Source organism: Athene noctua, chromosome 5 (genome assembly GCF_965140245.1).
Source record: "Athene noctua chromosome 5, bAthNoc1.hap1.1, whole genome shotgun sequence".
Classification (NCBI taxonomy): Eukaryota; Metazoa; Chordata; class Aves; order Strigiformes; family Strigidae; genus Athene; species Athene noctua.
Window position 1 is genome coordinate 7,050,352 of NC_134041.1, and position 27,366 is coordinate 7,077,717.

At 41.1% G+C, this 27,366-nt stretch overlaps 1 protein-coding gene across 3 annotated transcripts; it reads right to left on the reverse strand.

Annotated features, from left to right (window-relative positions):
- Nucleotides 1-427: 427 nt before the first annotated feature.
- PODN (podocan) lies at nucleotides 428-26,049 on the reverse strand. Of its 3 annotated transcripts, none has more exons than XM_074906187.1 (11): nucleotides 25,935-26,049; nucleotides 22,133-22,383; nucleotides 20,303-20,396; nucleotides 18,664-18,728; nucleotides 14,449-14,558; nucleotides 12,036-12,192; nucleotides 9,993-10,108; nucleotides 7,337-7,994; nucleotides 4,465-4,613; nucleotides 2,415-2,622; nucleotides 428-1,100 (listed from the first exon to the last, which is right to left on the reverse strand). In XM_074906187.1, the coding sequence occupies exons 2-10, from the start codon at nucleotides 22,376-22,378 to the stop codon at nucleotides 2,448-2,450; spliced, it is 1,770 nt and encodes a 589-aa protein (XP_074762288.1). In that variant the 5' UTR covers nucleotides 22,379-22,383; nucleotides 25,935-26,049; the 3' UTR covers nucleotides 428-1,100; nucleotides 2,415-2,447. The 3 variants fall into 3 exon arrangements, with proteins under 3 accessions (XP_074762288.1, XP_074762287.1, XP_074762286.1); XM_074906186.1 differs by having other exon boundaries at nucleotides 25,903-26,041; XM_074906185.1 differs by lacking the exon at nucleotides 25,935-26,049 and adding an exon at nucleotides 24,901-25,459.
- Between the last annotated feature and the right edge of the window lie 1,317 nt (nucleotides 26,050-27,366).

Genomic DNA, 27,366 nt, shown 5'->3' on the forward strand with positions numbered 1-27,366 from the left:
AAAAACATTTCATCAAGCAGATAAGCTGCCTCAGATGAAGAATATTATAATCAGATAAGCAACTTGCCATCCAGGTACCTCTGTAGGTCTTTTTTCTTGGTTTCCTTGTTTTCCATGATTCCAACAGGAGCTGAGAATACTCAACACCATAAAATAGACAGGCACCATCTCCAGACTTAAACTAAACAAAGAAATTTCTCTTGACTCTTAAAAGTTTTCTCCTAAGACACCCCCACTCACTTATGTATTTTACTTCATTAATCTCACTTCTGACTCTTAATCTGAATGATATACAATATGTGAAAAATTGTATGACATCTATTAAACTGCATACTGTTACTCAGTCTTCTGGATTTATCTTCAGAGACATTCACACAACTGCCACATGGGCAAACAACAGCAATACAGAAACTTTACCAAAGCTCTGGAAGGCAGACACAGAGATTTTTTAATATTTATTCACAAGAGCAATTGTTTTATCTTAAAACCTTTCTAAAACAGGCATTTACTGCAGGCTTTGGCAGTAGAGATAAAATATTATGGGATCCAGCCTTACTATGTTTTTCTCATCCAAATATACACATTGTTACAACAGAGAATAGTTGCGTCCAGAATTATTACTGCTGCTTGATGACCAAAATGCCTCATACACTGCTCCACACATGAAACTACTGCAAATATCCATCTCCCCTGATCAACAACAGCTTCTTTGGGGTGGAGGAAAAGAAGCGAAGCATATACACGATTCATTTAAAATGCAGTGACAAAACCAGCATTTGAAGGCAAGTGTTTAAAACAGTCCCATATTGTTATTACAGATGGAAACAGTGAAGGAAGAGAAATAGAAGAAACAAAAGCCAGCTTTTGTGAGTTCCAGAGCAATCCCTTATGATCCTGGGTCTTGTATAAGATGATTTGGAAGCTTTGGAAAGGCATTCAGGGTCTCTCCCTGAATAAGGCACTATAACACAGTCTTCCATGAGCCTGGCCCAGTGCCATGACAGTTTCTGCGTAATTCATTGCACATTTTGCTAAGTGTTCTCTGTATATCTATATAGATATATACACAAAGACATATATGTACGTTTCCATATGCTTTCCTGCAAAACATCAGAAAAACAAAATCAATTACGTAATGGAATACAGAATTCAGAATATGCAAACTTTGTACCTGCTGACATGTCACACATGCCCCAAACCAAACCAGAGATGTGTTGATTTGGAAGTTATATGTACTCTAAGTCTGTAGATATAAATTATTTCTTTTCTCATAAAGTTTTCATATAGCCCAGCCAGGAGGCCTAACGTTATATCTTTCCAAGTAGCTTCTGCCCTTTTCAAGCCCCATCATCTTTTCAACATATTAGCACTATTCCTCGCAATTCCTTGCATCACTCTCTATGACAAAATGTTGATTAGGGACAAAACTAAACAAATTTTTTCCAAGTCTTAGAGTTTAACTCTCCAAAAATAGAGTAGTGTCTTGAACCTCATCATCTTTGAACATAAGAGATGCATTAAGCAGATCCCTGGTCTTCTTAGGGAAAAATGCATATTCTTCAAACATTATTCTCCCTTCATCTTTTGCAGTTGAAAATAAAAGAGTTTCAACTAGAGAGATTGAGTGGCTGGCCAGATTGTTTATGGAATACTAAGATCTTAATTTTAATTACCAGTCTGGAATTGAAGTCAGCAGCAATCACAACCTGTAACTGGTCTTTCAGTGAACCTGCGTGAAGTGAGCAATAAACCAAGACTTATCAGTAGCAAAAGCACAAGCTCTTGAGAACTGGCTATCCTGGACCAGGCATCAATCCAAGCCTGCATACCATCTCCAAAAGTGACCTGAAGTAGATATTCTTTCCATAAGAAATATGCTAAGTATAACATTATCTTCCTACTCTGACTGGTCAGTGATTTAAGAACTGTTTGAGATAGAGGTTGTAATCTCAATGCCATGTTTGACAGACATTGGTAGGTCTATCTTCCTTTAATTTGTCTAACTTTTTTAATCCATTTTCAGCTCACATGATCTTCAGCATCAGTAAGCTTCACAGTTTGTTTTCCTTTTGAACTTTTAAAATGTCATGCAACATCTTTTCATTTTTTGTTATCAGAATTAGTAAATAATGGCTTTCATATTTACCTATGGGGTCTGCTGTGGCTATAATCAGAAGCCACTATAAACAATCCACTGCCTCCAATAAAACATAGATAGATACTGTTTCATTTTACAAAATAATGTATTTTCAACCCTTTTTGACTCTGTAATTCCCAGGCATGTTTTAGTAGAAGTCTTTGAGTCTAGGGCTCAGACACTCACTTACTATGTTTCAATCATACTTGTAAATTGCAATTATTTATGCAAGAGTGTGAGAACTGGGTCCTTGATTTAACTAAACTACAGTTGTTACCTCCCACATGATGTGATTATGTGAGTTCACATTTTATCTCAGTTCTTCTTCCTCTTCTTCTTCCTCATCTTCCATTTCCTCTTCTGAGTCACCTTTATTCTTTGAACTGTTGCTGAATTCAAGGTTCCCTTCAATATCCAGTACCTGTAAGTGCTTTAGGTTTTGGAAGGTACTTTCCTTCAGTGCTCCAACTGCAATCTTATTAAACCTTTAAATAAACAAAAAGGCCTCCTGTTAAAATAAACCCATGTTTATATCCAACACAGAAATGAGGAGACTAGGAGGAAACCATTGTGCAGAGTTACGCCAACTTACACTGACCCAAGTTACTCTAACTTTACACTGACCTGTAACAGCACTCTAGGAGTACTAATTCATGATGGAAGAAGGAAGGGAATGCATGTAAATGCAATGACTGAACAAAGTTTGCTGACAGTACTCTGTATCATCACAAGGATCCTACAGGAACTTATTGAGAAACATTAAGTATCTCCCACTGATCCCAATTTCACTGACCAAGCTTTCAAAAAACTCCTACTTTTCTCTGCTCCAGCCCCTCTTCCCTCTTCTATAACTGTATTCTGTAAGGAAAAAAATCATAATATTGCAATTCCTCCCCCGACAAATTCTCTTGGTATTCTGCTTTCTCCTTCCCAGAGAGGAAAGTCTTCTGCTCCATAGCCCACATTTCAAAGTGTAACTTGATTTTTCATGAAATTCTGTGTCATCCCTTGACTGTTTAATTCTTCTTCCACAAACCTCAAAACACTGGTACACGGTATCCCTTTAGAAACAAAGCAGTATGCAATAATTTTTTATCTGTTATTTGTTTTCCAAGAATGTAAATACACTAATCTGCAATTTGAACTTCTCACATATACTGCTTGGTCTGTTACTCTCAAACATGCTTAAAATCATATTCTGTCTAATATTCCAGATGTATATTATGATTTTACAACATTGCAGTGACTAATAGCGTCCCATTAAGAAATACAACCTAGCATAGGTGGAGTTGCCTCCTAAATATGTTAGCAAAACAGTTTTGCAAATTTCTTTTTTCTCTTTATATAGAAATATAGTTTGTGGTATGTGGTTTCTGGTTTACATCCAAGCATTCACTAAAATCTTGTAAATGTGAGCAGCTGAATAGACAGACTGCTCTAATTTACACCAGACTTTGTAATTTTATTTGCTTGGTATGGAATCATTCATCCAAAAAGGTATGCTTCAGAACTATTCAGAACTACAGAACATTTGAGTTGCATACAGACAAAATAAGGCCATATTTAGTCTTGTGCAGCAGGCAGCCTAGGCTTTTTGAACACATCCATTAGATCAGCTTAATCAAATATTCTGTAGGCGTTCATAAATTACTTCTAAGAAGTATTTTCAACAATCTTCCATCAGATTAAAACTGAATATATTACTGGGCTGGATGCTTGTTTCACTTCTTGTGGTATAAATCTGTACTTAAATCAGTTACATTACTGTGAGTTTACATTATATGTAAAAAAAGGTCAGTATCTGTCACCTATAAAAACAAAGTCTTCATCCAACTGACAGAGTAGCGAAAAAAACGAGAAAATCTTCTGAACTTACATAATTATCAGAGTTGTAACTTGTCATCTGTTTCTGACAAGACTATCAAGGGAATGCACACAACTTCAAGATTAGTCATACACGCCTCACTAGAGGGGGATTTTGTCAAAATCCAGGGCTAAGCTGGAGTCCTACAAGTGGACTGTAAACTTTTATCTCAGAGCTGAATATTGGAATATGACATAATATTAAACATTAATTTCCATGAATTTCTAACATGCCTAATCCATTCTAATAAGCACAGAAAGTACAAACTCTCCAAACAGAAATAACTTATTATGTGTATCCATGTCTTTTCTGAGCAGATGAACATAGTTTCATCATACATTACTATAAAACAAAGTTGCTTATTTAGTAAGTTAGGATTTTAAATACTTTCTAGAAAGTAAACAATTATAAAGTGGATGAAGAAGAAAACATCTTGTGTGTTAAAGTGGAAACTTGACCTTACCTGAGGTAAATCCCCTTTATTTTGGGTGTGGACTCAAAAGCATTCTCTGAAACCGTGGTGATCTTGTTGTTCTGAAGATACAGATATTCTAGAGATTCTGGCAGGCCCGATGGGATAGAAGTCAGCTGGTTGCCAGCCATGTCTAGTGACTGCAAGGAAGAGACAACAAGGGGTCAAATAAATAATTGAATTTAAATATTAGTAGCACTCCAAAAAGAGATTTAAATGTGACAACAAATGAACTTCCAAAGGCTGGCTCCATACACACCCGCCCCCCCTCCTTTGGAAGTTTATCCATTGCTTTTCTATGTATACACACATACACATAAGTGTATAAAAATACATACATATATATATGCACACTTATAAAAAACTTAGTACAGTAACAGTGCAGAAGTGAAATGTTTATGCAAAGCTTATCCAGGATTTGCTGTGTTTGAAAATCATCTGTAACTGGGCTTTATTTTTCAGATGGTACTTTGGTGAGTCTGCTTCAGAACCTCTCCCTTCTGGTGAGGTCAGGAAAATGACATACACCGTGTGCACAGTGGAAATTGCAAACTGTCAGCCATGCTGCAAGGTTCAGTTTAAGTTCATGCTGGAAAAAACTGAAGTGATATTTATTACAGTATAAACTAATTTAATCTACCTGTAATTTACATCAAGGTAAGTCTGGCCATGACAATTCTGCTCTCTTACACTACTATTTAGCATCATGATTTGAATGTGAGACATCATGCCGTTTTATTTAGGAGTTCCAACATTTCTTTATCTCTGTCCCCAGGCTTTAGCCCATGCCTGCTTTAGATGAATTAAAAGCAGACTGGGTTTCAGATATGCATGACAATTCCTTGGAAGCCGCCAATGCAAACACTTCACTCGCTAAGGTTAGTGATTTGTTAGTTACACATAAAAACATCTGAAAATATTCTAACATGGAGAATGTATGAAGACATCAGGACTAAAGGCCATGATCACTTCTCAGATTAATTTTATGCAAGAAAATGGATCAACAAGAAGTGTTTTGTTATCCTGTATTGTAGCATTTTCATAGCAACAAGCTGACACAGTAGTTACACTTTATTCAAAGCTGCACTTCTGCAAATGATTGTCACAATTTCAGTGATTTTATACTCCCCGTAATCCCAGTCTGGCAAACAATTATGTAAATGTCTTGCTTTGCAATTGCTGATAGTCTTCAGTGATCTCCATGGAAACAGTGTGCACTGAAGTGTATGTTAAGTACATGCACAAACAGGTTCTTATGTGATGGTTATTGTCAAATTCACTCCAGTGCACCAACTCATAAACCAATTGCACAGTTAAACCCTTAATGATAAAAAAGATTCATATATACTATCATAGAAATAACTGACAAGTAGAATACTGTTTCAGAAAAAAGCAACAGCCAAAACCTCACCATTAGTCTAACAGAATTTTAAGTATGTGCTATTATCTTAACCTTGTTTAATACAAACAGGGTTTGCTGTGGGGTAGGTACAACTGAAGGGCCAATATTTGATTCAGCAACGCTGAACAACATTGAACAGTGGCTTGACACTGACTACAAGGGAGGGACAGTAGAAGTAATGTGAAGTAGCTATGAATCGGGCCTTCCGAGAAGGAAAGCTTGTCATTCCAACCAACAGCTAAAGCTGCATAACAGGTCTCATGACCCATATTTCTTTGAAAAAAACCACAATCCAGCTGACAGTCCCTACATTTTTTTTAAGCTACTGCAGTGAAACAATTCCAGTATCTGTAATTCTCAACAGTGTCTTCTTTCCAGACCACTTTCCAGCTTGCATATATTTGCATGCACACACACACACACATGTATCCGTGAGGCACCAACAAATCTAACAATACAAATGGAAAATGTATCATTAAAGCCATGGACCAAATCTGCACCTGATGCAAACCAACAGCTCTAGTGATGATGTTGCTGCATTGCTGATTCACATTAACTGAAAGAAAGTTATTGTTTATTCCCAGAAACAACAGAAAGGGAAATGTTCACGTAGATAAAAGATTTGTATTGTCTGAAAACACACTTGGGGCAGTGTGAGATATGGTCCATCTCCCTTATCCCTGATCTGCTCCAAGATGTACAAACTTTGCCTGTACAGTGACCTAAACATATGCACCCTAGATGGTTACCATATGACACAGGTAATACCTTTTACTGCAGGAAACAGGCTGTTGCCTAAAAGGAAATGCAGACAAATCCTTCAGCCAGTGTAACAATCTTGAAAGGTCATTTTGCACAGCACAAATGTGTTTGTTCCTGCCTGCCTTATGGTTTGTGTTTAACTTTCTCCAACAATTAAGCAAATGAGAAGGCTGCTGATTGAATCCAGACCTCCTAGCTGCTATCCAGGTGCCTTAGCCAGCTGAGCCGCTAAATCCTACAGCTTGGCCTGTCTGATTATAAGCTGATGTGGGGGCTTTGAGAATTAAGAGTGTTTTTGTTTATGCATTCCTTCCTCCTGCTGTCTCTCTTCAGAGCTGATTTTAAATCTTTTGGGAGACAAGCTACTTGAAAGGCATCATTTCAGTTCTAATGACAACATTCACTAATGATTATCTGAAAATATAGGACACTGCTAGGGTTCAGAAACAAAGATGTCTTTGCATTTCCCACAATTAGCTGTATATGGTGGACCACCACCCTGGTCAGCAGTGCGAGGTACCCATCTCTGGCACAACAGCACATCATTTCTACTCTAGAAACAGAGGGTGTAGCACTTACAATGCAAGCCCAAAACATGAGGACCCAGCGCATCTAGTATTGGTGCTACACAAATTGGCTTAGGCAGACAGACGAGGACATCAGCATTACTAAAACAATTAGAGAAGGTGATGTTTCTACCTGGAGACTGCTGAGTTCTCTCCACGCTCTTGAGTAAAATGAATTTACTTTCAGTTTATTGTTGCTCAAATACAGTTCCCGCAGCTTTGTCATCCCAGACAAAGTCCCTTTTGGGATGATGCTTATCTCATTCTCCTTCAGCTTCAGAATCTGTAAGTTCTTTGGAAAGCCAAAGGGCACAGTGTGGAGATTGTTTCCAGAAAGATCCAAGGACTTTAGTTGCCTCAGTTTACGGAAGGCCTCCCGATGGATCTGAGGACTTTTGAGCTTATTGTAGCTCAGATTCAGCTCTTCAAGGAAGTAAGTGGTAGCAAAGTCATTCCTGTTAATCTCAGAGATCTGGTTATGAAGGATCATAAGGGTTTTCACTCGCCGGGGCAGCCCACTGGGAATCCTTTCCAGCATGTTGTTGTACAGGTGGACAGTGTGCAGCTTCTTTAAGCCTTGGAAGGCTAACGGGTGAATACCTCGGGCTTTTAATTTGTTATTGTGGAGCAGAAGGTACTCCAGGTTCTTAATTTGGGTCAAGACATCTCTGCCAATCACCTTAATTGCATTCTTCTCCAGGTGAAGGAGGACGATGTTTCGAGGTAAACCACTTGGGATTTGTGAGAGGTTATTGCTGGACAAATCCAGATATTCAAGACTAGACAATTTCCTTGGGAAAGCAGGAAAGAAAACACTCTCCATTTAGATTCTGCAAGGTGAAACGATAACCAACTTCCCCTAGGATTTTACAATCTTTGCTTTAGAGTCTTTTTACCTGGCATAGTTCCCACTACTGCCCTTTTTTGTCTCATGATATGACAGATGGGGACAGCAAACCAGGGAGCTCCCATACGGCCATTATTAGGACTAAGCACTGCCATTGCTCCCCAGCCACACTAGCAAGAGAACCTGCCGGAGTCCACAGACATCCAAACTGCTGCTGGGCTGAGACCTGAGATCAATTTTGCAGTGTACTGTTCTCTCATTTGACACCACAGGTAGCAACATATGAGCAATTTCAGTGAACAAATACCACAAGAAAGATGCTGTGGGAGCACCATTAGAACACAAAATTTAGCACTCGGTTTCACAGAACCATGGCCTGAGCATGAGTAATTTCTGTCTCTCTGAAAAGTGTATATTGAAACTGAAAAGCAGGTCTGATTTTTAGATGATGAAATATTAATCTTATGAAAAGCAGAAATGCTAATTCAGTGTCCTAGGTTAAAGTAGTGAACTTCTCCTGACCCTCTAACGTTACGGAAGTGAGTCAGGGCTAGAGCTGCTTTGTGTAAGCTACTGAATCTGGATTCCATGGACTCAGTTGAAGCTAAAATAAAACCTCAGACCAGTCACTTATACCAACTGGATGTGGATCAATGGTATTACATGCCAGGATTGAGGAGCCCTGTACTTCAAGTCGGTTCCTGAGTTCAAATGAGACTTTTAATCTGCATGGCACTATATAACCCACTGCAGATGGCTAGGAAGTTTTCAGGAAGTGTGAGAACTAATGCATTACAGACATTACTTACTGGTTACACTGCTATTCACAGCTATCCAAGCATGCTCTGAATGAGCAAATATACTCTTTGGGTAAAGCACTTCATTGCTGCAAGTTGTAACGTTTCCCCAGCTTGGGTACATCTCAACAGAACTATGCTGTGCTGGGCAGACAGGAGCAATATCCACCCCCTCTGCTGACTGTGACTGGTGCCTCAGCTCTAGCCACTGTATTCTATTCATCAAAACCTTAACAGAAATGGTATGTCCAACGTGATCTGGAGGTAGACACAACACAGCTATGGTAATAAATTACTAAGGGAGGTTTCTGGGAGCAGGAGGTGGAAAAGGAAAGCAGAGTTTGATACATTTTCATGTCTGGAGATCAGAAAAGTTTATAGAATTACATTATGGGCAGGACAGGTTATGTGATCTGAATTTTCAGGCAGAACAAGGGCAGCACTCGGTGCAAGGAGAGACACAAATGTTAACTTTTTGAAGTGCTAAGTCCCAGGCTAAATTTAGGACAGTCAAAGGCTATTTCTGTTGCACCAGCTTGTAGCAAAGCTTTTGCAGCCATCTGGCTATTGAACAGCACCACTGCATCCCTGCCTACTCCAGCAAACATCTGCACTGGGGTACAGCTCTGCCAGATGAATTCAAAACTGTGTATCTATGGCTGCTTTCAAGTCACCTTCACAGAAACACAGAAGTGGCTTTAGCAAAGTTGAAGGTCTGGCCTTAACTTCCAGTGAACTCCCTTGAAACTGGAAACTCCCAAGTAACCTCACTTTTGGCTGGTTTGGAAGAACAGAGACCAGCTTTCGACATTGCTCTAGGTGGCCTTTTCGCAGAAAGCACTTAGTACCTGGTGTGATTGGGTCTGTGGCAATCAGGGAGTGATGCAGTCTGATGTTCAGTGTTACATCTTTTGTATAAAAGTATTCTACATTGTGAATTCAAACCACTCACCCAGACCTTTGCTTTTGAATTGCAGCATCTGAATCTTAGACTCTATAGACATACAGACTTAGCAGAGAAATGCATAACGTCATAGAGCTTTTAATAAATGTACTTTTTAAGATGTACTTTGTTCAGTAGATGTACTACTGTACCAGAGGAGGTAGACAGACCCAGAGGTACAAACTACAGATCTCAGTCTCACCAGAAGGTTTCATTGTCCATTCCTTCATTAGTCAAGTAGTTATTCTGTAAATACAGCTCTCGCAGACCTGCAAGTTCACTGAAGGCTCCTTTGGGAATCTTCTCTAGCTTGTTGTTCTAGAGTCACCAGAAGCAGAAAGCACATTATTTGGCATGAAAAAACATAGGACATTCATGTTCTGCTCAGCTAACACCAGGCAATTAAACTTCAAAAGGGCTAGACATAAGATATTTCAGGGGACATTATAATTCTGCTTAAGAAATAAATACAAATACTCGGCTGAAATATTACAGCCTATTTTTATTGATTCCCCATGGAATCTTTGGGCTAAGGAGTTAGAATTCTCCCCCTGCTCCCAGACAGTTTTATTTTGTATTCGTAGTCCTTTCACCTATGTGCAAATGTATAATGTATTCTAGACAACCACCTCTGGAGTTTGCTCAAGATTTCTGGATATTGTAAAACAGATTTCATGATAAAGGAGAATTAGGTTGGAAGCTGGGAACCAGCCATCCTTCTAGCATTAATGGCATTCCAAAAGGTACAGTTCCTGCAATGTAGATTCCAAAATAATTACTCCTATTGCCTCAGCGTGGCTTTGGAGTAGCCAGCAGGCAGACACAAACAAAATATAAAACTAGATTCCACTTAGAAATTCCATGTAGGAACTGTAGGAATTATAAAAGGATATCTAAAATACTGACACTGAATTTGTTAAACTTCCCACAATAATGTGATGGACAGACTGGACTAGATTCATGTGCCAACTAGTATAAAGTGGATACCACCACAGATTTTTCTGAGTGTCTCAATGAACGGTGAAAGAAAAAAAAAAAAAAAAAAATCTGTCACATCTAAAGTACACCTTGTGGACACTTTTGGTACACTATTGGCTGTCTCTCATTTCCCACTGTCCTGTTTTTTCCCAGTCAAAATATCAAGGTAAATATTACTACTGACATGCAGTGCACTTGAAAACAAAATGCTCTCTCTTCAGCTCCTCTGCCCTTAACACAACTGGTGACAGCAGGGAAGGATACAAGTTCCAAGTGTAGTCCTCAAAGTCTGAGACCCCTTTGGGAGATAATGATTACCTATAAATGGCAATAAAATGCAGGGGACTAGTAACTTCATACTTTGCAGAGAAATTCCAGCAATTTAAAGGATCAGACTGTTTGCCCTTATTCATGCTGGAGAAGCCTATTTTCTAGAAGACTTTAATGAGAATTGGTGGTGAAACCTTCAAGGGAAAAGAAAGCTGGGAGGCAACACAGAACTGCCTAAGTCCAGGGGCTGATAACAGACTCCAGTCTACACAAGTCCAAGGAGCTGTCAACACTAGGAGCAAGCGGAACCAGGACTCCCCACCGCTGCAGCTCTCCCATTGTTAACAAGGATGAGAACTCTAGTACAGACATGACGAAGTGTTTTTATCAAAATCAGATGACACAGTATTAAAAATGCTGAAGACTAGTCAATACCACAACTTCTGCTATTGCACTACTGCTGGAGAAGTTGTAGCAGCAAAGAATCACCGATCCAAACTTCATCTTTGAATTGCCAGTTCAGTAGCAAACAAAAATCACTGATGCAAGGAAAGAGTAGTCTGTGTGAAACGAGGTAGTGAGCAAAGCCAGTATATAGTGGGTAAGCAGCTGTCAGGAAAAACAGTATTGTCAGTGACAACCTTAACTGGGCAGCCATGAAGAGTGATCTACTTTCTTGTCCTACGTATTAATATCATTATATGCACGAAGAGACCAACAATGCTGCCATATAGGCATTTACAATACATTCCCCTGAAAACATAGAAAAGCATTTTTGTCCCCTGTGAGCATTATGGAGTTTTGCAAAAGTGCACTGTTACTTACGAACCAAAAAGTAAGGACACAGGAGACAGCTACTGTTGAGCAGACAAGACTTACAATGGGCCTGGGAACGTTTCCAAGTGCACTGAAATGGCTTAGCTGCGTGGTTTGAATCCCATACGAACACAGTACTTTGTCACAATTGTAAAGGAATACAAAACCTTGTTTCCATTACCTTTAAGTGTAATTTATATAGTGCTGGAGGGAGATTCTTTGGAACATACTTTAAGAAATTGCTGGACATGATGAGTATCTCCACATTATCAGAGCCATTAAACATATTATCAGGTAACCCAGCATCTGAAAGTTTGTTGTTATGAAGATACACAGATCTGTTGGAAGAAGAAAGAAGATGAAGTTAAACAGGTAGTGACATCTGGCTTTTTTTGTTTACCAAGAAAAAGCTGTTTAAAAACTGTATTCCAATCTCTTCTTTCCCTGAGATAATTAGATTTGTTTTTAAAATGTGCCCTTTAATTTAGCAAGGGATATAGATGCAAAACCAAATGGCTGGTCCAAATACTCTCCAAAATGTATATGTGTGCAAAATTCAAACCTGCATGCAAATACAAATTTCACCAGTAGCCTTATCTTCCTAACAACAAACTGAATGCAAGTCTGAGATTGTTCAGTGCTTTGAAAGAAAGAACGTCAGCATGGTGGCCTCATTCAGGAGGGTTAGAACTCCTATGTGATTACAAGATATGCCCCAAATTTTAACTTCTATTTGGAATCAGATCGAGACTTCTTGGGCTTGCAAAATCAACCTGTAGATCTCTTAAGAAAGAGCTGTCTCTCACCCCTCCATTCTTTCTGCTCCCATGAAGGCTGGAAATACTCCAGGAAACAGTTTGTCTCCAAATCCTAGAACTCAGAAAGGCATAGAGTAGTGACAGAAAGACAGCAGTTTTACTCTAATCTGGAAAAATTTTGGTTTTTAATGAACCTTTGGGATTGAAAGACCATTTCTTATTTTCCCTTTGCCCTTCTTACTTTTAACCTTTAATATTCACAGAATTCACAGTTTATCCAATCAGATTTTTTAAAATGGATCCATTCTTTCTCACACAGGTTTTAATTCCGTATAAAACAGTGGACCCCTATGAAGTTATTCCTGGTTTTCACTGGCTTAACTGCTAAATGAATTCATCTGACTTCTTTTCAACAAAAAAAAAATTATAGGATTTTACTGACTTTGATTACCTCTTCCTTTCTTGTGTTTACCCCAAGATGCAGTAGGCAGATAAAACTGTAAAGACAGGTTAAAATTGAAAAAGAGTACAGTGTCAAAGTGTGCTTTTTAAACTCGTTCTTGGATTCTCTACCAGTTGCAGAGAACTTGGCACTATCTTTCTGGAAGGAAGGAAAGACTCAGTATTGAAATACAATTGTGTGACCACACACTCCAGGGAGTCCAGAGCCACAGTGAAAATATTGTTCACCCTGCATGGTCAGCTGTACTTTTAACTCACAAATATTTGCCTTTCTGAAAATCTTGCTTTACAAATAATCAGTCTGAGACCATGAACTCTGCTGGGGGCAAATAAACCAACTGAAACAACTGTTAGGATTTTATATCAGCAATCTTGGAAATCAATGAGATACTATTCTGATTAAAATTAGTGTTGGTATAGGAAAGTGTGAAAATCAGAAGAGTACAAGAATTTTAATATGAAATCAAAACACAGCAGCTTCTGCGACTCAGATTAAGGAAGAACACATGTATAAATCTAGTTTCTTTCATAACAAGATATTGCCGAAAATCAGTGAGTGACTCAGCCTTTTCAGCTACCAAGAGACTACAAGACTGAAGGCTAGCTTCAGTTCTCAATTAATTCATTGGGAATGGAGAAATCTTCAGTTTATCACAAGACTGGGCTCTAGGAGCTCAACTGGATCAGCTATTAGTAACTGCTTCCAAACTTGGATGCGTAAACTGCTACCAATAGTTTGAGATGTCTTTGCAAGATTTAGATGCTGCAGCATCTGTGTAAATTACCCAAAATGCCTTTGGAAAGACCATATCTCAGAAGAGGTGGTCTATGTGCATGCGAGTTTGAGATGGGCCAATGTGCTGCGCTGGATCCAGCTGAGAAAATCACAACCTCAGACTAGCAGAGAGACCTTTGAACCAGACCTGAGGATATGAACCACTTCTGAAGGCCCTAAAGTGCTTAGCTTTAATATAGTTGAGCTACTTATACTCAACTGCACTGAGTACTCCACTCTGAACCTGATTCTAATTTTTTTTAATGAATGGACTATAATAAAGCTAGAGATTTTTAAACAGTTCATCTCCATTTTGAGAAACCAATGCTGTTCCTTTCCACTCATAACTGATACACAAATAAGATGGAGACAATTTAATTTTTATCTGTGCAAAAGTGTCTGGCAGCTAGTAAAAGCCCTTGGAATGTGTTTATTTGAAATAGATTGTTTGATCTTTCATGCCGAGAATAACAAACAGCTTCTTTCCAAAAATCATAAGTAGGCAATAACATGGTTTAGCCAGACAGTTTCTTATCACCCACCAACTGCTCCCACGCAGTGGCAGAACACTATTATAGTTTTACTTCCCGATCCCTTACCTCAAGTTTGGTTTCTGTCCAAATGTGAGCCCATATATCTTAGTGAGGTAATTGGCTGCAAAATCTGCACTGATCAAGGTATTTGGTAGGAATTTCGGAGCCACTGTTAGCTGTAAAAGAAGTATATCAGGGAATTCCAACTAAATGCAACAAATGTTTTAACCAAGTATTAGACCAGCAACAAAACACTTGCAAATTTATTTTCTCTAAACAAGCAAAAATAAATTAAACTGAATGCAGATTGCATGAACAAAAACAAATTGTCCTCACTCACTAATCTCTCCAGGAAGGAGACAGACTTTTGCTCCATGATATGTGAATGTTTGTTTTGGTTGGATGAGTCCTGTCTCGTTTTGGTGGAAGAAATCAAGGAATTGTTATTCAGAGAGCAAACACTTCACTTATTATTGTTCCTAATTCCTCCGTTTGCCGTGCCAAAAAAATCCAACCCATCTCACAGTGGCCTACTACTTACTCTCTTACCAAAGTATACTGCGGGGGGGAAGTGTCACTTCATATGTCTGTTGCAATATTACATCCATTTACAATTATCTTTTCAACAGAGGATTCAGGTTCCCAAAGGACAGGGATATTTCTAAGCCAAATGATGGACTATCACATGGGACTTCAAAGCAAAGACCAGTACAGTGATACTTTCTTCATTAAACAAGTGATGTATCAGAAACAAAATACAGAAAGGTCCTGTCTCCAAAACTTTATAGCTGATGAGAATTATACTATTTGATGTGTTGGTCTATTGCTATTTTTATCAGTGGTTTAAAAAAAAAAATCATGCTAGGAACATCTGCATCTGAACAAATACTGGTGGAGTGAAAACTAATGATCAAAAAACCTCAGTTTTACAGAGCAACAGTAGCGAGGTTCACTGAGTGGCTTCTAATAGCAAAGTCATTCACCTAGAAACCAAGAATACAGGTTACAATACAAGTTAGACGACAGTTTTCTGGAAAGCATAAAGCCAGAAGATTTATGCATCACGATTAAACCCTTGGGAAATAAATTATTAACACAGTGCTGTAGTAGATATGAACCTTGAGTACTTAAGCAGAAGACTATTGAATTGCAGTAGGCAGGTGCAATCACCGTGGTTACAGATGTTAACTACAGTACTAATGAGACCGCTCTTACAATATTTTATGTACACTCAGAAGGGTTCTGGAGAGAACATCTTTTCTAGGGAGATACTGAATTCTTTGTCACCTAAAGCTCTGAGATCAGGATGAGAAACTCTGGGCAATGGAAGAGATCTGCTTTTTAGCTTTGAACTCTTTGAATCTGTAAAGCTCCTTCCTCACAGCACTGCTGCATGAAACAGAACTTAGTCCCTACAGCCAGCAAGGCACAGCAAGACTCACATGATGAGAAAACATATTTTTCAAATTTTTATTACTGTAAAACTGCAAGTGGTTATTAATAATAGTGTAAACCAAAAAATATTTTAAAAATTAACAATGTTTGAGAGACCAGACACTTTATTGGATAACTGCCTAACCCTAGCCTTAGACTATGTATTTATCTAAAGGATGCCTAGATATCTCTACTAGTTTGTCAAGTGTGCATTGATGGACTATATCCATGATGTCACAATTACTGCACTCATAATACAGCCCTATTTTTTAAAAGATGAAAGTACATTATTTACTGTTTTTAATTTTCACCTCCATCCTTAAGCTGTCTTAAATGTTTAATGGTGACAAACACAAAAAAGATCTTTCCCACAAATCATGCTCCTATCAGTATTTCCAGAGAGTATGTAATCAGTGGAAACAGGCATTCTACATACTACTATGGTTGCCACAGTACTGTTCTTGGCTTTACCAGTAATATCTCACCTCCTGAGCTGGGAGAGGTGATTTCAGAAAAGTGGATAAATCTCTGACTAGGAAGGTCTGACTGTGCCTCAGACAGAAATAAGTCTCTACTGTGACATAAGATTGAGACTTCAGACACAGGAAACAGACTCAATCACTTTCATATTAAAACACAGTCTGTTAGGTCATAACTTTAGGGCATGGCTCAGATATGTGAAATGAGAGACATCAGAACCACAAGAAAGAGAAAAGAGAAAAGTTTCATCCAAAAAGAGTTTTCACTTGCTCAGGACTTTGCCTTGGCATTTCAGCACTTAGTCATGAGACTAATTGATCTTCACTGGTTGACTGCTTGAAGGATTAATGCTGGATTGTTGTAACTGTAAGCAAAACCAAACTTCACTGAGTAGCTTTGTCTAGTATTGCCTAATAAGTAGCAATATGCATTTCTCCAGCTGCAATTTTCTTGCAGCTTTACTGCTGGATCTGCCTTTCCATATGGCAGAGAGTGTTTCTCCACTGTTAATAAGTTAACCAATGTACTTAGAAGGATTATACAAAAGTTATTACCAGTTTCAAAACAAGTTTTGATATAAACAGAAGTATTGGATCCAGGTGAATCCCTTATCACTTTGGGAATAGGGGGAAATGTAAAACCTTCTGACACCAAAACGACCAGTTTATAGTAAATAATAATGACAACTCAGGACCTGGTCTACAGTTTGGTGGAAGAGATTACTGTTATTAACAACGCTTACTGTAGATAATATGTGACAGATAGAAATGATGACAGTGGGGTGAAAATTTAAAAAGGAAACTACAGCATGCGTTCTTTACTTGAAGTACTTGTTACTCATAAGCCACAGAAGGCTTTTAGTCTATTATGATATTTCTTTTCTCCAACCATGCTAGTTTAACGAAAGACCATTTAGCTACATCTGATGGGATCACAATTGAAGATGAAGCAGCATTAAAATAATCCATAGAACAAGGAGCAAACTACCAGCAAATCCCTGCTCTCCTCCAGACACCACAGTTACTTGATCTGCAGTGTTTCCTGCTGCAGAGTGGATGCAGTTTGAAGCCAATCTGGTTTGTCCTGGCTTATGATTTATAAAGAAATGTGTTATTTTTGTGGGTCAACAACTTCTCTCTGTAACTAGTTCTGACATTCGCTGATGTTTGCATTTTCTTTTGGGATCCTTTTCTCTCTGCAGTAAAGCCAGAAAAACCAAACACTTTGTTTTGTCACACAGGGAAAATTGGAGTGCAAAGTTCTGGAATATTAGTCACAGTCTGGCTTGTTCCTTTTTATGGAGTTATTAACTGCCAAGATTGTTATATGGAAATGGTGCTTGAAAGGGAGAAAAGAACACAATGTTACTGTACTGAGGAATGGGTTCTATTCTCAATCACTCCATACAGAAATCTATGGAGTGATTCTGGCTATGTCTTGGCCTGACTGAAACCTGAGTGTGGCCACATGTATATAAACAAAACGTCAAAAGATCACAGATTTTAAGAGGATAATAAAATATATATGCAGACATGCGTATAATATATATATATGGGGAGAGAGAGGGAGGGAGGGATGGAAGGGCAGGGTTTTTATAGACAAAAGGAGCTCTGCCTGGTGTTTTAACTTATATTTTTCTGTGGCATCCCAGTTTCTTCTGTAGCAAATATTTGTGGACAATCACTGGGGATAAAGAAAGCCATAAAGGCAACCACCCAGATGTAAGGGTATGTGAGAAGTTATTTCATTTCCTAGGCTTGGCAGGAAAGATGTGCTTCTGTCATGACATCCAACTTGGGTCATTAATAGGAAAGCACCTAGGATCTTTGCCATTAAAAAAGAAATTCAGTTCCTACCGCTGCAGCTAGAAGAATAAATTCATAACTTGCGCAGTTTCACTGTGTGTGGGCATCCCCCCTCCATCAAGCCTAGTAAGAATGGGAGTCAAGGAAAACTGGATAGCTTTTTTCAACCAGCCTCATCTGATGAGACATGCAGCGTTTCACACCATTACCCCACAGCTTATTGCATACAGCAGCTACCAAACCTGCATGCAGCTGATCCAGAGCCTACTGAAGACAGTGATAATTTATAAACGCAAGGGCTTGCTATACCTCCCTACACACACATGGGAAACCTTTCACCAGTTGCACAAATAAGTGTTCAAAAAATATCCTGGCGTGTTTGTCCTCTGATTTTTTAGCATACTAACTGATTGTCTTGACCTTAGATGAACCTGCATTAGAATACCACTTTAGCACAATTTCACTTATGTAGGATATATGTTTTAAAAGAATTGAAGACTTGCTCTTTTAACTTTCAGAACCTGATTAGAAAAGAACTCTGAAAGCCTTGTGAACCTCTTACCTTATTGTTTGCCAGGTACAGGTAATTCAGGTTCTCCAGATGCTCAAATGCTTCCTCTGGCAACCCTTAAAAACAGAAATAACTAATCAGTGACATTGGCAACTTATTGCCTCTCTGAGTGAAAATACCAGAGGGTAGCTTTCTCTCTCTGATAATACCTATAATGTGAGATTTAAATATTTTTCATTGCCACAGAAACAATCTGACTCAGACCTGTTGTTGTCTTTGGCTTTTTTAAAACTCAAAAAACCCCACAGACTGTTAAGAGCAGTGGAAGACCATGAAAACTCCTAAGCACGCAAGGCTTGTGGCCAACCCCACCAGCAAGGGTCAGGTACAGAGCTGTGCAGACTTGCTGTATGGCTGATCATCAGTGCTCGCAGCAGTCATGCTATCCAAGAAGTTTCTTTTGTCATTTGCTCATGAATCCGCAAACGATTTTTCTTGGAAGGACATAATCTGAGGTTGTTTAATGATCAGATCAATCTGATCTACGACCATGATATTGCCAAAATAACACCAGTATCTGCATGTCATAACCGTTCTCTTGTTCTGCTCCCCCACAATCCAGATAGCCGCAGAGTAACCAGCTCAGAGAGCTGAGCCAACTCAGAGCTTACCCTTGCCCGATAATTATTAATTTTCAGCCAAATCACTCCACATCCAGCTGATCACACAAGCACAATTGCTGTCACAATGGAAAGGCTGCAAATCACATTTTCACCTGGCAATTAGATAACTGTAAGTCAAAGGTGAAGCTATTTCCCACGGCAAAACATATTGGAAACTCAGGGTTGCACTGAAGCTTGTGAAAGAAACATCAAAGCCCAAAGGTAACAATGCCCAAGTCTGAAGCATAGCCTTCCTTGTGCTACGTAAGGGTGCTGTCTTGTGGGTCCCATGCATAATATGCCCACATTCTCAATGAAGGCTGTTCTCTATCCTTGGAATAAGGATAGCAACAGCATTCAGAGCAACTGGGTGACACAAAATTAGCAATAACTATTATCTTTTGTAGTACATATCCTCCTCTTACTCCAAGTCCTGTTTCTTTTGCTTTCCTTACTAACTCCTTGTCAATTTTCTCTAATAAGCATAAAACCTAACAAGCAAAACCTGCCTACAAAAATCAAAATGGTTTTAGAAGAAGGGTAAAAGTTGCCTTATCTGCAGTATATATTATTTGTATTTATACCAAATTTGACAAGGTCTGAACTGGACTAAACTGCACTGACTGACTAGACTGAACTAAAGAAGTGGATTAAGAAACAAGGTCAGTCAGAAGTAAATCATTCAGCATGTAGACATTTCTGGTTCTCAAGTGCACTGCATTGATGTGCCTGTGGGACTGGAGGGAGTTTCCTGGATGAGAAGATCTCACGCCACAGTACACAGTGCTGCTGCCAGGTCTCCTCCACTGGTCCAGTAAGGCTGCATTCTTATACACTGAGTATTATGTTTCAGATGATAAAGTGTCTCCATGATCTGTGTGACAGCCAGAGGAGCGAGGCTTACACTCCAACCAAGTCAGTCCATCATCTGTGGCTTTCCCTATCAGCTGTCACTGGCCTCACTGCATAAACTGCGTAAGTGTTGTGGAGGCACAGGCTCTGTCCCCTTCACGGCTCTGCCAGCTTACCTTTTGAAGTTAGCCTGTTATTTTGCAAATTGAGAGTTTCCAGTCTGTAAAGACGAGCAAGCTCTTCTGGAAAGATTTCTTCTATCTGGTTATTCTAAGAAAATGGAGGGTATTAATCATCATCAGAATAATCCAAGAAGGATCCCAATAAGCCAGACTGTGAACTCCAGTAAAACTTGGAAATGAACCCACCATGTCAAATCATTGTCATTCTCTCCATAATGAGCCAAACTCAGATCTCAAAACCAAGACATCCAAACCCAGCAGCATTGGAAGGCCTGAACCAACTTTTATAGCTTGTGCTCATCTCTAGAAATATCCGGCTTGTGCACTGGTAGCACACAAAGAGTGTGATTTATGCCTGGCAAGGCCTATAATCCATCTGCCACAGCCAAACCTCATATCTGCAGCACAGCATTTGCTCCAAGATTGGCACTGTGGATTTCCAAGTTTATTACTTCTGTTACTTACATGTTGTTTTAAAAACAACTCATCGTGAGCAGGAAGCGTCAAACTGGGCTTGCTTTCTCTGGTTCTGCTGTCAGGGGTGACTGCCGTCAGATTTTCATGGACATGCTGACTAACATTTTGACTATTAATGAGTGATTCTAGTGTTTTAGCAACTAGGGGTCCAGTCAAGGACCTACGGTGCAGGAAGCCAGGCCACACAAGAAAGTGACAGTTGCTGCTCCAAAAAGCTTCTATGCTTTTGGCAGTAGAGGCAGGAGCCATGGCTAGCACACGCCTGAGACAGATCTGCTGAGGAAGGCGCCAGCTTACATTACAGTTTTTCTAACTATGCTGCACTTGGATGGGGAGCTCTGAACAAAATCTGCATTTCATCCATTGAACAGAATTGGCAAGTAGGAGCAATAAACTAAAAGGCAGCTAGTTAAGGGCCAAAGAGGCACTGAAAAGCCTGGAAGTACTGCCACTGCTCAGGGGAGGAATGACCAAAGGGCTGCCATGCTCTGGCCCTGCCCATGCCCTCAGGTGTCAGAGCACAGGCGGGTAAACATGCCAGCCCAAATGCTGGTCATAGGGATCAATTCACTAACAGCAGAGCATAGGAATCTGCTGCCAGCCTAGGACAGACCGCTGCTTCTACCTGAAGTTTGCATCTCATACCTTTACGTGCCCTCATCCTGACAGAAACTGAACCACTTGTGGAAGGCCTGACAGCACCAGCCGTCTGGATGTCACCGGCCCCGCTGCTCATGGCGATGGATGGCTTCGGCCAGGTTACACCTGCTCCCAGCTGAGTCCACATGCCGCGGGGAGAGGTGGGACACTGGGACGCTGGTTGGGTCTGTGTGTGGACTGGTACGCTGTGTTTACAACATTAATTAATGTGTAATGCTGCCAGGAAAATTCTCATTAATGAAGTAATTCAGCCTGTCCTTTTCAAAGGATTCATGACCTCAAAACAAAAGGCCTTCACCAGAAACAATAATCATTAGCTCGGACAAAAATTCTTCACTTGGAGCTGGGAAGGAATAAAGAGAAAAAATTTCCTATCTTTTTCCCTCCCTGGATCTGTGGGGAGAGAACTGATGCCGAGGTCCAGGTGTGTTTGTCGAGCGGCAGTGCTGGGCCTGTCACACCTCCTGCTCCCGAGGCGAAGCGCTGAGGGACGTGGTGGGGTTGGGAACTGTCAGTGTGAGGTTAATGGTTGGACCGGATGATCTTCAAGGTCTTTTCCAACCTTGAGGATTCTGTGGGAAGGAGCCGGGCTGCGGGGAGGGCCTGGGCGGGCCCGCGGGCGGCCCTGTGGGCCCTGGGTGGGCCGCGGCGGTCCGGGCACCCTTGTCGGGGGCTCGGCTGCCTTACCTGCAGGGAGAGGTGGTTGGTCAGCTCCGGCAGCAGGAGCGGGAACTCCTTCAGGTCGATTCCGCCGCAGTCCACGACGCCCTCCTGGGTGCAGCCGCAGTCGCGGGGGCAAGCGGGGGCCGGGCCGGGCGGCCGCCGCCGCTCGGGGAAGTCGTTGTCGGCGGGCGGCGGCTGCGGGCGGGCGGCGGCGGCGCAGCCCAGCGCCAGGAGCCCCAGCGCCAGCAGCGCCCGGCCGCCGGCGGGCATCGCCCCTGCAAGCCGAGAGCAGGGCGCCGGGTCAGGCCCGGCTGAGCGCCCCCACCACCGCACCTCCCGCCCGCGGGCCGCGGGGGCCCCAGGCGCCAGCCCCGCCGCCCGGCGTTCCCGCTTTCCCTGGGTGCCCTCCCGTCCTCCCGGGGCGGTTCGGGGAGCCGGATAGGGCGAGCGGCGCTGCCCGGCCCCGGGCCGCCGGCCGGGCGCTGCCCTGCCAGCGGGTCCCCCCCGCACCGTCCCTGACTCCTCAAGCTGTTTATTGCTTTTTTCATATTGAGAAACGCCAGATGATCACGGAGGTTTATAGAGGAGGTTATGCAATGTTATTTCAATGTAACTGTTGGTCGTACTGTTGTTCCTCACCCTTTTGCACGGGGAAGAAAGTTCTCGTTAATGTAAGCGAGGTATGCTGGAAAGGGGTGACTCCCGCTGTCAGGGTGCCTCTCGGAGGCGCTGCTACATGTGCCTCGAACAGTAACAAAATCTCATGGCTCCTGGAAATGAAATGGGCTTCCTATTGATTTTGGACAGTGCTGATCTGAACCGTAGAGGCCTGGCTAATGTTCAGCTTTTATCTTTCTGGCAGCAGGTTAAAATAATTCAAACAGAAGTGGAATATCTACTGGACCAGCCAGCTGGCCCTAATCCAGTCCCCTCGGTCTCGTTTGTTGCTCTTCTCAGATTTCATACATAATGATTTGCAGTGAGGGCTGGTAATGGTTTGTCTTTTATCCTTTCAGCTATTCTTTGCAGAAGTACTCAACAGTGATGAGAAATTCTTATTTAGGCTGATCTTTTAAGGTGAAAAAGTGCAATGGATTAATAACCTTAGTAGGAAATAAGTACTCTGTTCACCTCTGCCAGCCCAGGTTCCTTCTTTGCATCGGAAGCAAGAACCTCCCAAAGCCAGACTGGCAGCCGACAGAACTGGCACATCTCCATTTACATCCACGGGGCTTTGCTGCTTTGCCCCAGCTGAAACTCTCCTTGGGGCTCTCACAGACTTCTGTTGCTTGGAAAGCATTGGAGAGATCCTGCTCTCGGTCACAGTCATGAAAATCTTAAATAATTTCTTTAAACACTGCATTATACTTGAAGAAATGAGAGAAGGTGGGGCTAGAGGACAGAGCATCCCGAGACATGGATCGTTTTGCTTTGGTCCTGGTCTTTGCTACCAGCATGCTGGGTGTTTTTAAGCATTTTAACATTGTTTGCTTGATCCCTCTTCTCCCTGCTTCACTATTCTACAGCTTCCATATCTGTAAAAGCTGAATAGAATGAAATGAATCTCCTTTATAAAGCATTCCAGAGATCAAATGGTGTTCCTTGTATGTCAGCTAAATATTAGTAGTGAGATCAAAATTGGCCACATGAGTATGCCAATAGAGAGAGGATTAGTAAAATCCTTAGTATTTGGTGACCCAATCTCAGAAAATATTTCAGAAATCTTAGAGAAAATAATCTCAGAAAGCGTATCAGATCTCTAACAAAGTATTTTTTCTATGTATCGGCTTACCCTTATAGATACTTGCAAAAGAACCTGAAGAAAAAAAAAACAGCAAAACTTCTTATACGCAAGTCACAACCAGCCCTGCTGTAACAATACCAACACTGTTCCCATAGCACACAGTTACATCGTGGTTGGTATTGGGCTCTATAGAGTTGCAACATGCTGACTTTTCCACATATATAGCTGAAAAGATGTTAAGAAATTAACATGAAATATTGTATCTATTGCACACTACAATTTCTGAGGCAATCTCACCGTGTTGTCATCAATGCGCATGCTTCTGCTACAATGCCTTTGAAGTGAATGCTGATGTGGTGCCACAGGGAGACACTCTGGATGCTGAAACATGTGCTTGCATCTGGAGTGCAGGCAGTTAAACCAGGCATGATTTGGATTTTCTTTTTAGTTCAAAGAAAGTCTGAAGTAACTCAGTCCATTTAAACTCATTTCCACGGGCCTGATCCAAAGTCTTATTAAGAAACCTTATTAAAGGAGTAGCTCAAAACCCCCTAGAAAGATTCCTTTTCTCTTGCTGTCAGTGGGCTTTGGATCAGGTCCTTCCACCCAAAGACTGAAGTTACACTGAAACCAGCTCAGGGGGTTCTGTAGTTGCATCTTTTTGAGTCCAGACAGAACCACCGCTGTTTTCTGCACTTCGCTGCCACACAGTACCAGAGGCAGAGTGCTACAAAAGGCAGAGTCTCAAGAAGTAAGCTGAAGTTTCAGGAGTTACTGTATGCTTCTCAGTGATTACAGTTACCTCAATAAACAACAGAACCATGTTCAAAATACCTCGTCTCTGTATTATTCTCCACACGTATTCTCACAGGACACACACACACAGATGGAGAAACATCCTCTCCTTCAGTATCAACAGGTTAACTGAGTTTGTTACTTACAGTGAATATCCTTTCTAAAAGCTGCAGCTGAAAGGCAGGCTGCTGGATGTTGTCTGACAATCCAGCTTTTTAAAAAAAATAAAAAAATAAAGTGCTGAAAAACTCACCTTTGCTGTCAGAAATCAGATGAATGGAAAAGAACATTTCTCTTGCCCCCACAGGCTCCCTCGGCTCATGCCATGTCAGTTACATGCACTAAGCTCAGAGCTAGTCTCCCCTTTCCAAACCAGATCCTTTCCAGATGTGAGCAGCAGAATTAGAGAGAGTAATAGGCAACCCTCTACCAACGAGAGTTTCCTGTACTTCCCAACGAAATCGGAGAGGAATTTTCCAAAGTCACCATATGGGAAAATGTGAGTAGGAAAGAGGAAGCAGCTATAGTCTGAATATAAAGACTTGGGGAAGCAACAATATCCCATTGCTCTTTGTCAAAACAGTTTGCAAGATCCATGAGGGATGCCAAAAGAAAGCATGCTGGAATTGACAGAAGAGAAGCAGAGACGGTGTGTTTTAGCATTTCATTGCTGGATACTGGAGCTGCACTATCTGTTACCAGTTCTTTAATTTTAGCCGCATTCAACACAAAATCTGAATTCCAGGTGGGAATATCCTTCCATTCCCTGGGGGTCTGGTTCAAATTAGCCAGGAACAGACAGATCAGCAGTTTTTTCCTGCATTTCATCTCCCTCCCCTTTAACTCCCCCTGGTTTTCAACCCATCAACTAATCTTCAGGGACCAGGCATAGATAGGCTGAAACTACAAATGTCTTAGAGGCAAAGTCTCCAAATTTGATATAATACCCCATCTACCCAATCTCTTTTTTATCTCCTAAGCCCTATATTACAGAACTAAACATCAAAACAACCCCCCGACACACAGAGACACACACAAACTCCAGCCCTGGTCATGTTTAGCCCAGAAGCCTCAGATTTCTTATTTCTCCCTTCTTCGTAAAAAAGAGAGGAAACGCTGTTTGTAACACAGTATGCTCCAAGTGCAGCAATACTTCCAAAAAAGCAACACAGCTTTTTGCCACTGACAGCAGAGTTACTATTTTAAATAAAAAGCCACCTGTTTTGTGAATGCCCCGCAGCACTCTGTACAGTACCTCCACAAAATCTGCAGAGGATCTGTCCTCACCAAGAATGCGATGTTCTTGCTGAATTCCAGAAAAGGGACACTGATTCTCTCCTCTCTACTCCAGCTGAACTGAGGTCTAAAGCAATTAAGTTACTTCCTCTCTCTCTTCTTCCAGGCTCATATCAACTGGAACTGATCCCCCTCTGTGCCACGTGTAAGTTTCCAAAGTTAGTGTGGGAAGTGTGTTTTTACTAAAACAAAAATAAAAACAAAACTAAGCTGGCTGCTTTTTCTTAGTGATTTAGAGATCCAGGATGCATTTGCCTGCTACCCTTTCTGTATTACAGTACCCTGAGTCCATACAGCAAAATTTACAGTGTTTTCAGGGAGGAGGAAGAAAGTGTGCTTATGTTGGGGGACCACCCCATCTTACCCCAGTCTGCAGACAGAGAGGAGGAAGAGTAGGGTGATTACCTGGGCTCACTATTGATGCCAGAGCAGCCCACAAGGGAGGGGAAGAGAGCAGGATTCACCCTTCCCCAAAAGTGCATTTTGACCTGCATTTTTGTTGTGTAAGTGCAGTACTTAAATGTCATATAACATCTAGAGGTACTACAGGATATTATAAAACCATGGGCATTATGCCTCCTTTAGTGTGGAAACAGAGGCACACAAGGGTCATAGCCAATCCAGGATTATCCAGAGGATAGAGCCAGTACTAGAAACCAGATATCCCACATCCAGAGGTAACACACCCTTACGCTACGCTACAAGCTTTCCCAGGCTTTCACTTCCTTCACATTTTACCCTCTTACATCAACATATCCCAAACTTGCAATCTCCTATCTCCAGGCACTGTGCTACATTTCCATCATCAGAACCCACACAAATTCCCAGGAAAACCAGAGCTGGAGTTAAACCTATCTAAAGGCATTCTGACCCACCACTAAGCCAAAGGCTATGCCCTAGCATAGTATATGGACTCAGGCAACCACTGTTTCTGTTCACTGCAGCTTTCAGGTGCTTTCAGAGGGAAGAACTTCCACTGCAAAACTCACAACATAGAATTAGTTGCAGGAAACACTTCCAGTCAAGTCTTTGTATTCTTGCATGTTCCCTGCTGATGGGTGACAGTAGTGCTTGCAGTCTAAATGAAGAAACATTTTCAGGTTTAAAAACTGAAGTTGAAGACTCAGTTTAAACTTTGGTACAATTACTTCCTTCAGATCATGTAGATGGCAGAGAAGCAGATCCTTGGGCAAACAACTGCTAAGGAACTTCACTGAACGGCTGCCAGCTATGACAGGTAGCATGTGCCACAGCACACCATAGTGCTTTTGCAATGGGCCTGGCACACAGCGCACTGTGCAAGACCCAACCTTCTGCACTGGCTCCAGCAGAAAAAAGCCCCAGTGGTGGTCAAGGACAGCCTTTGCTAACTTGAGCTCTTATTTGTCAAAGACACTCTTGCAGACTTCAGCGCAAGGACATG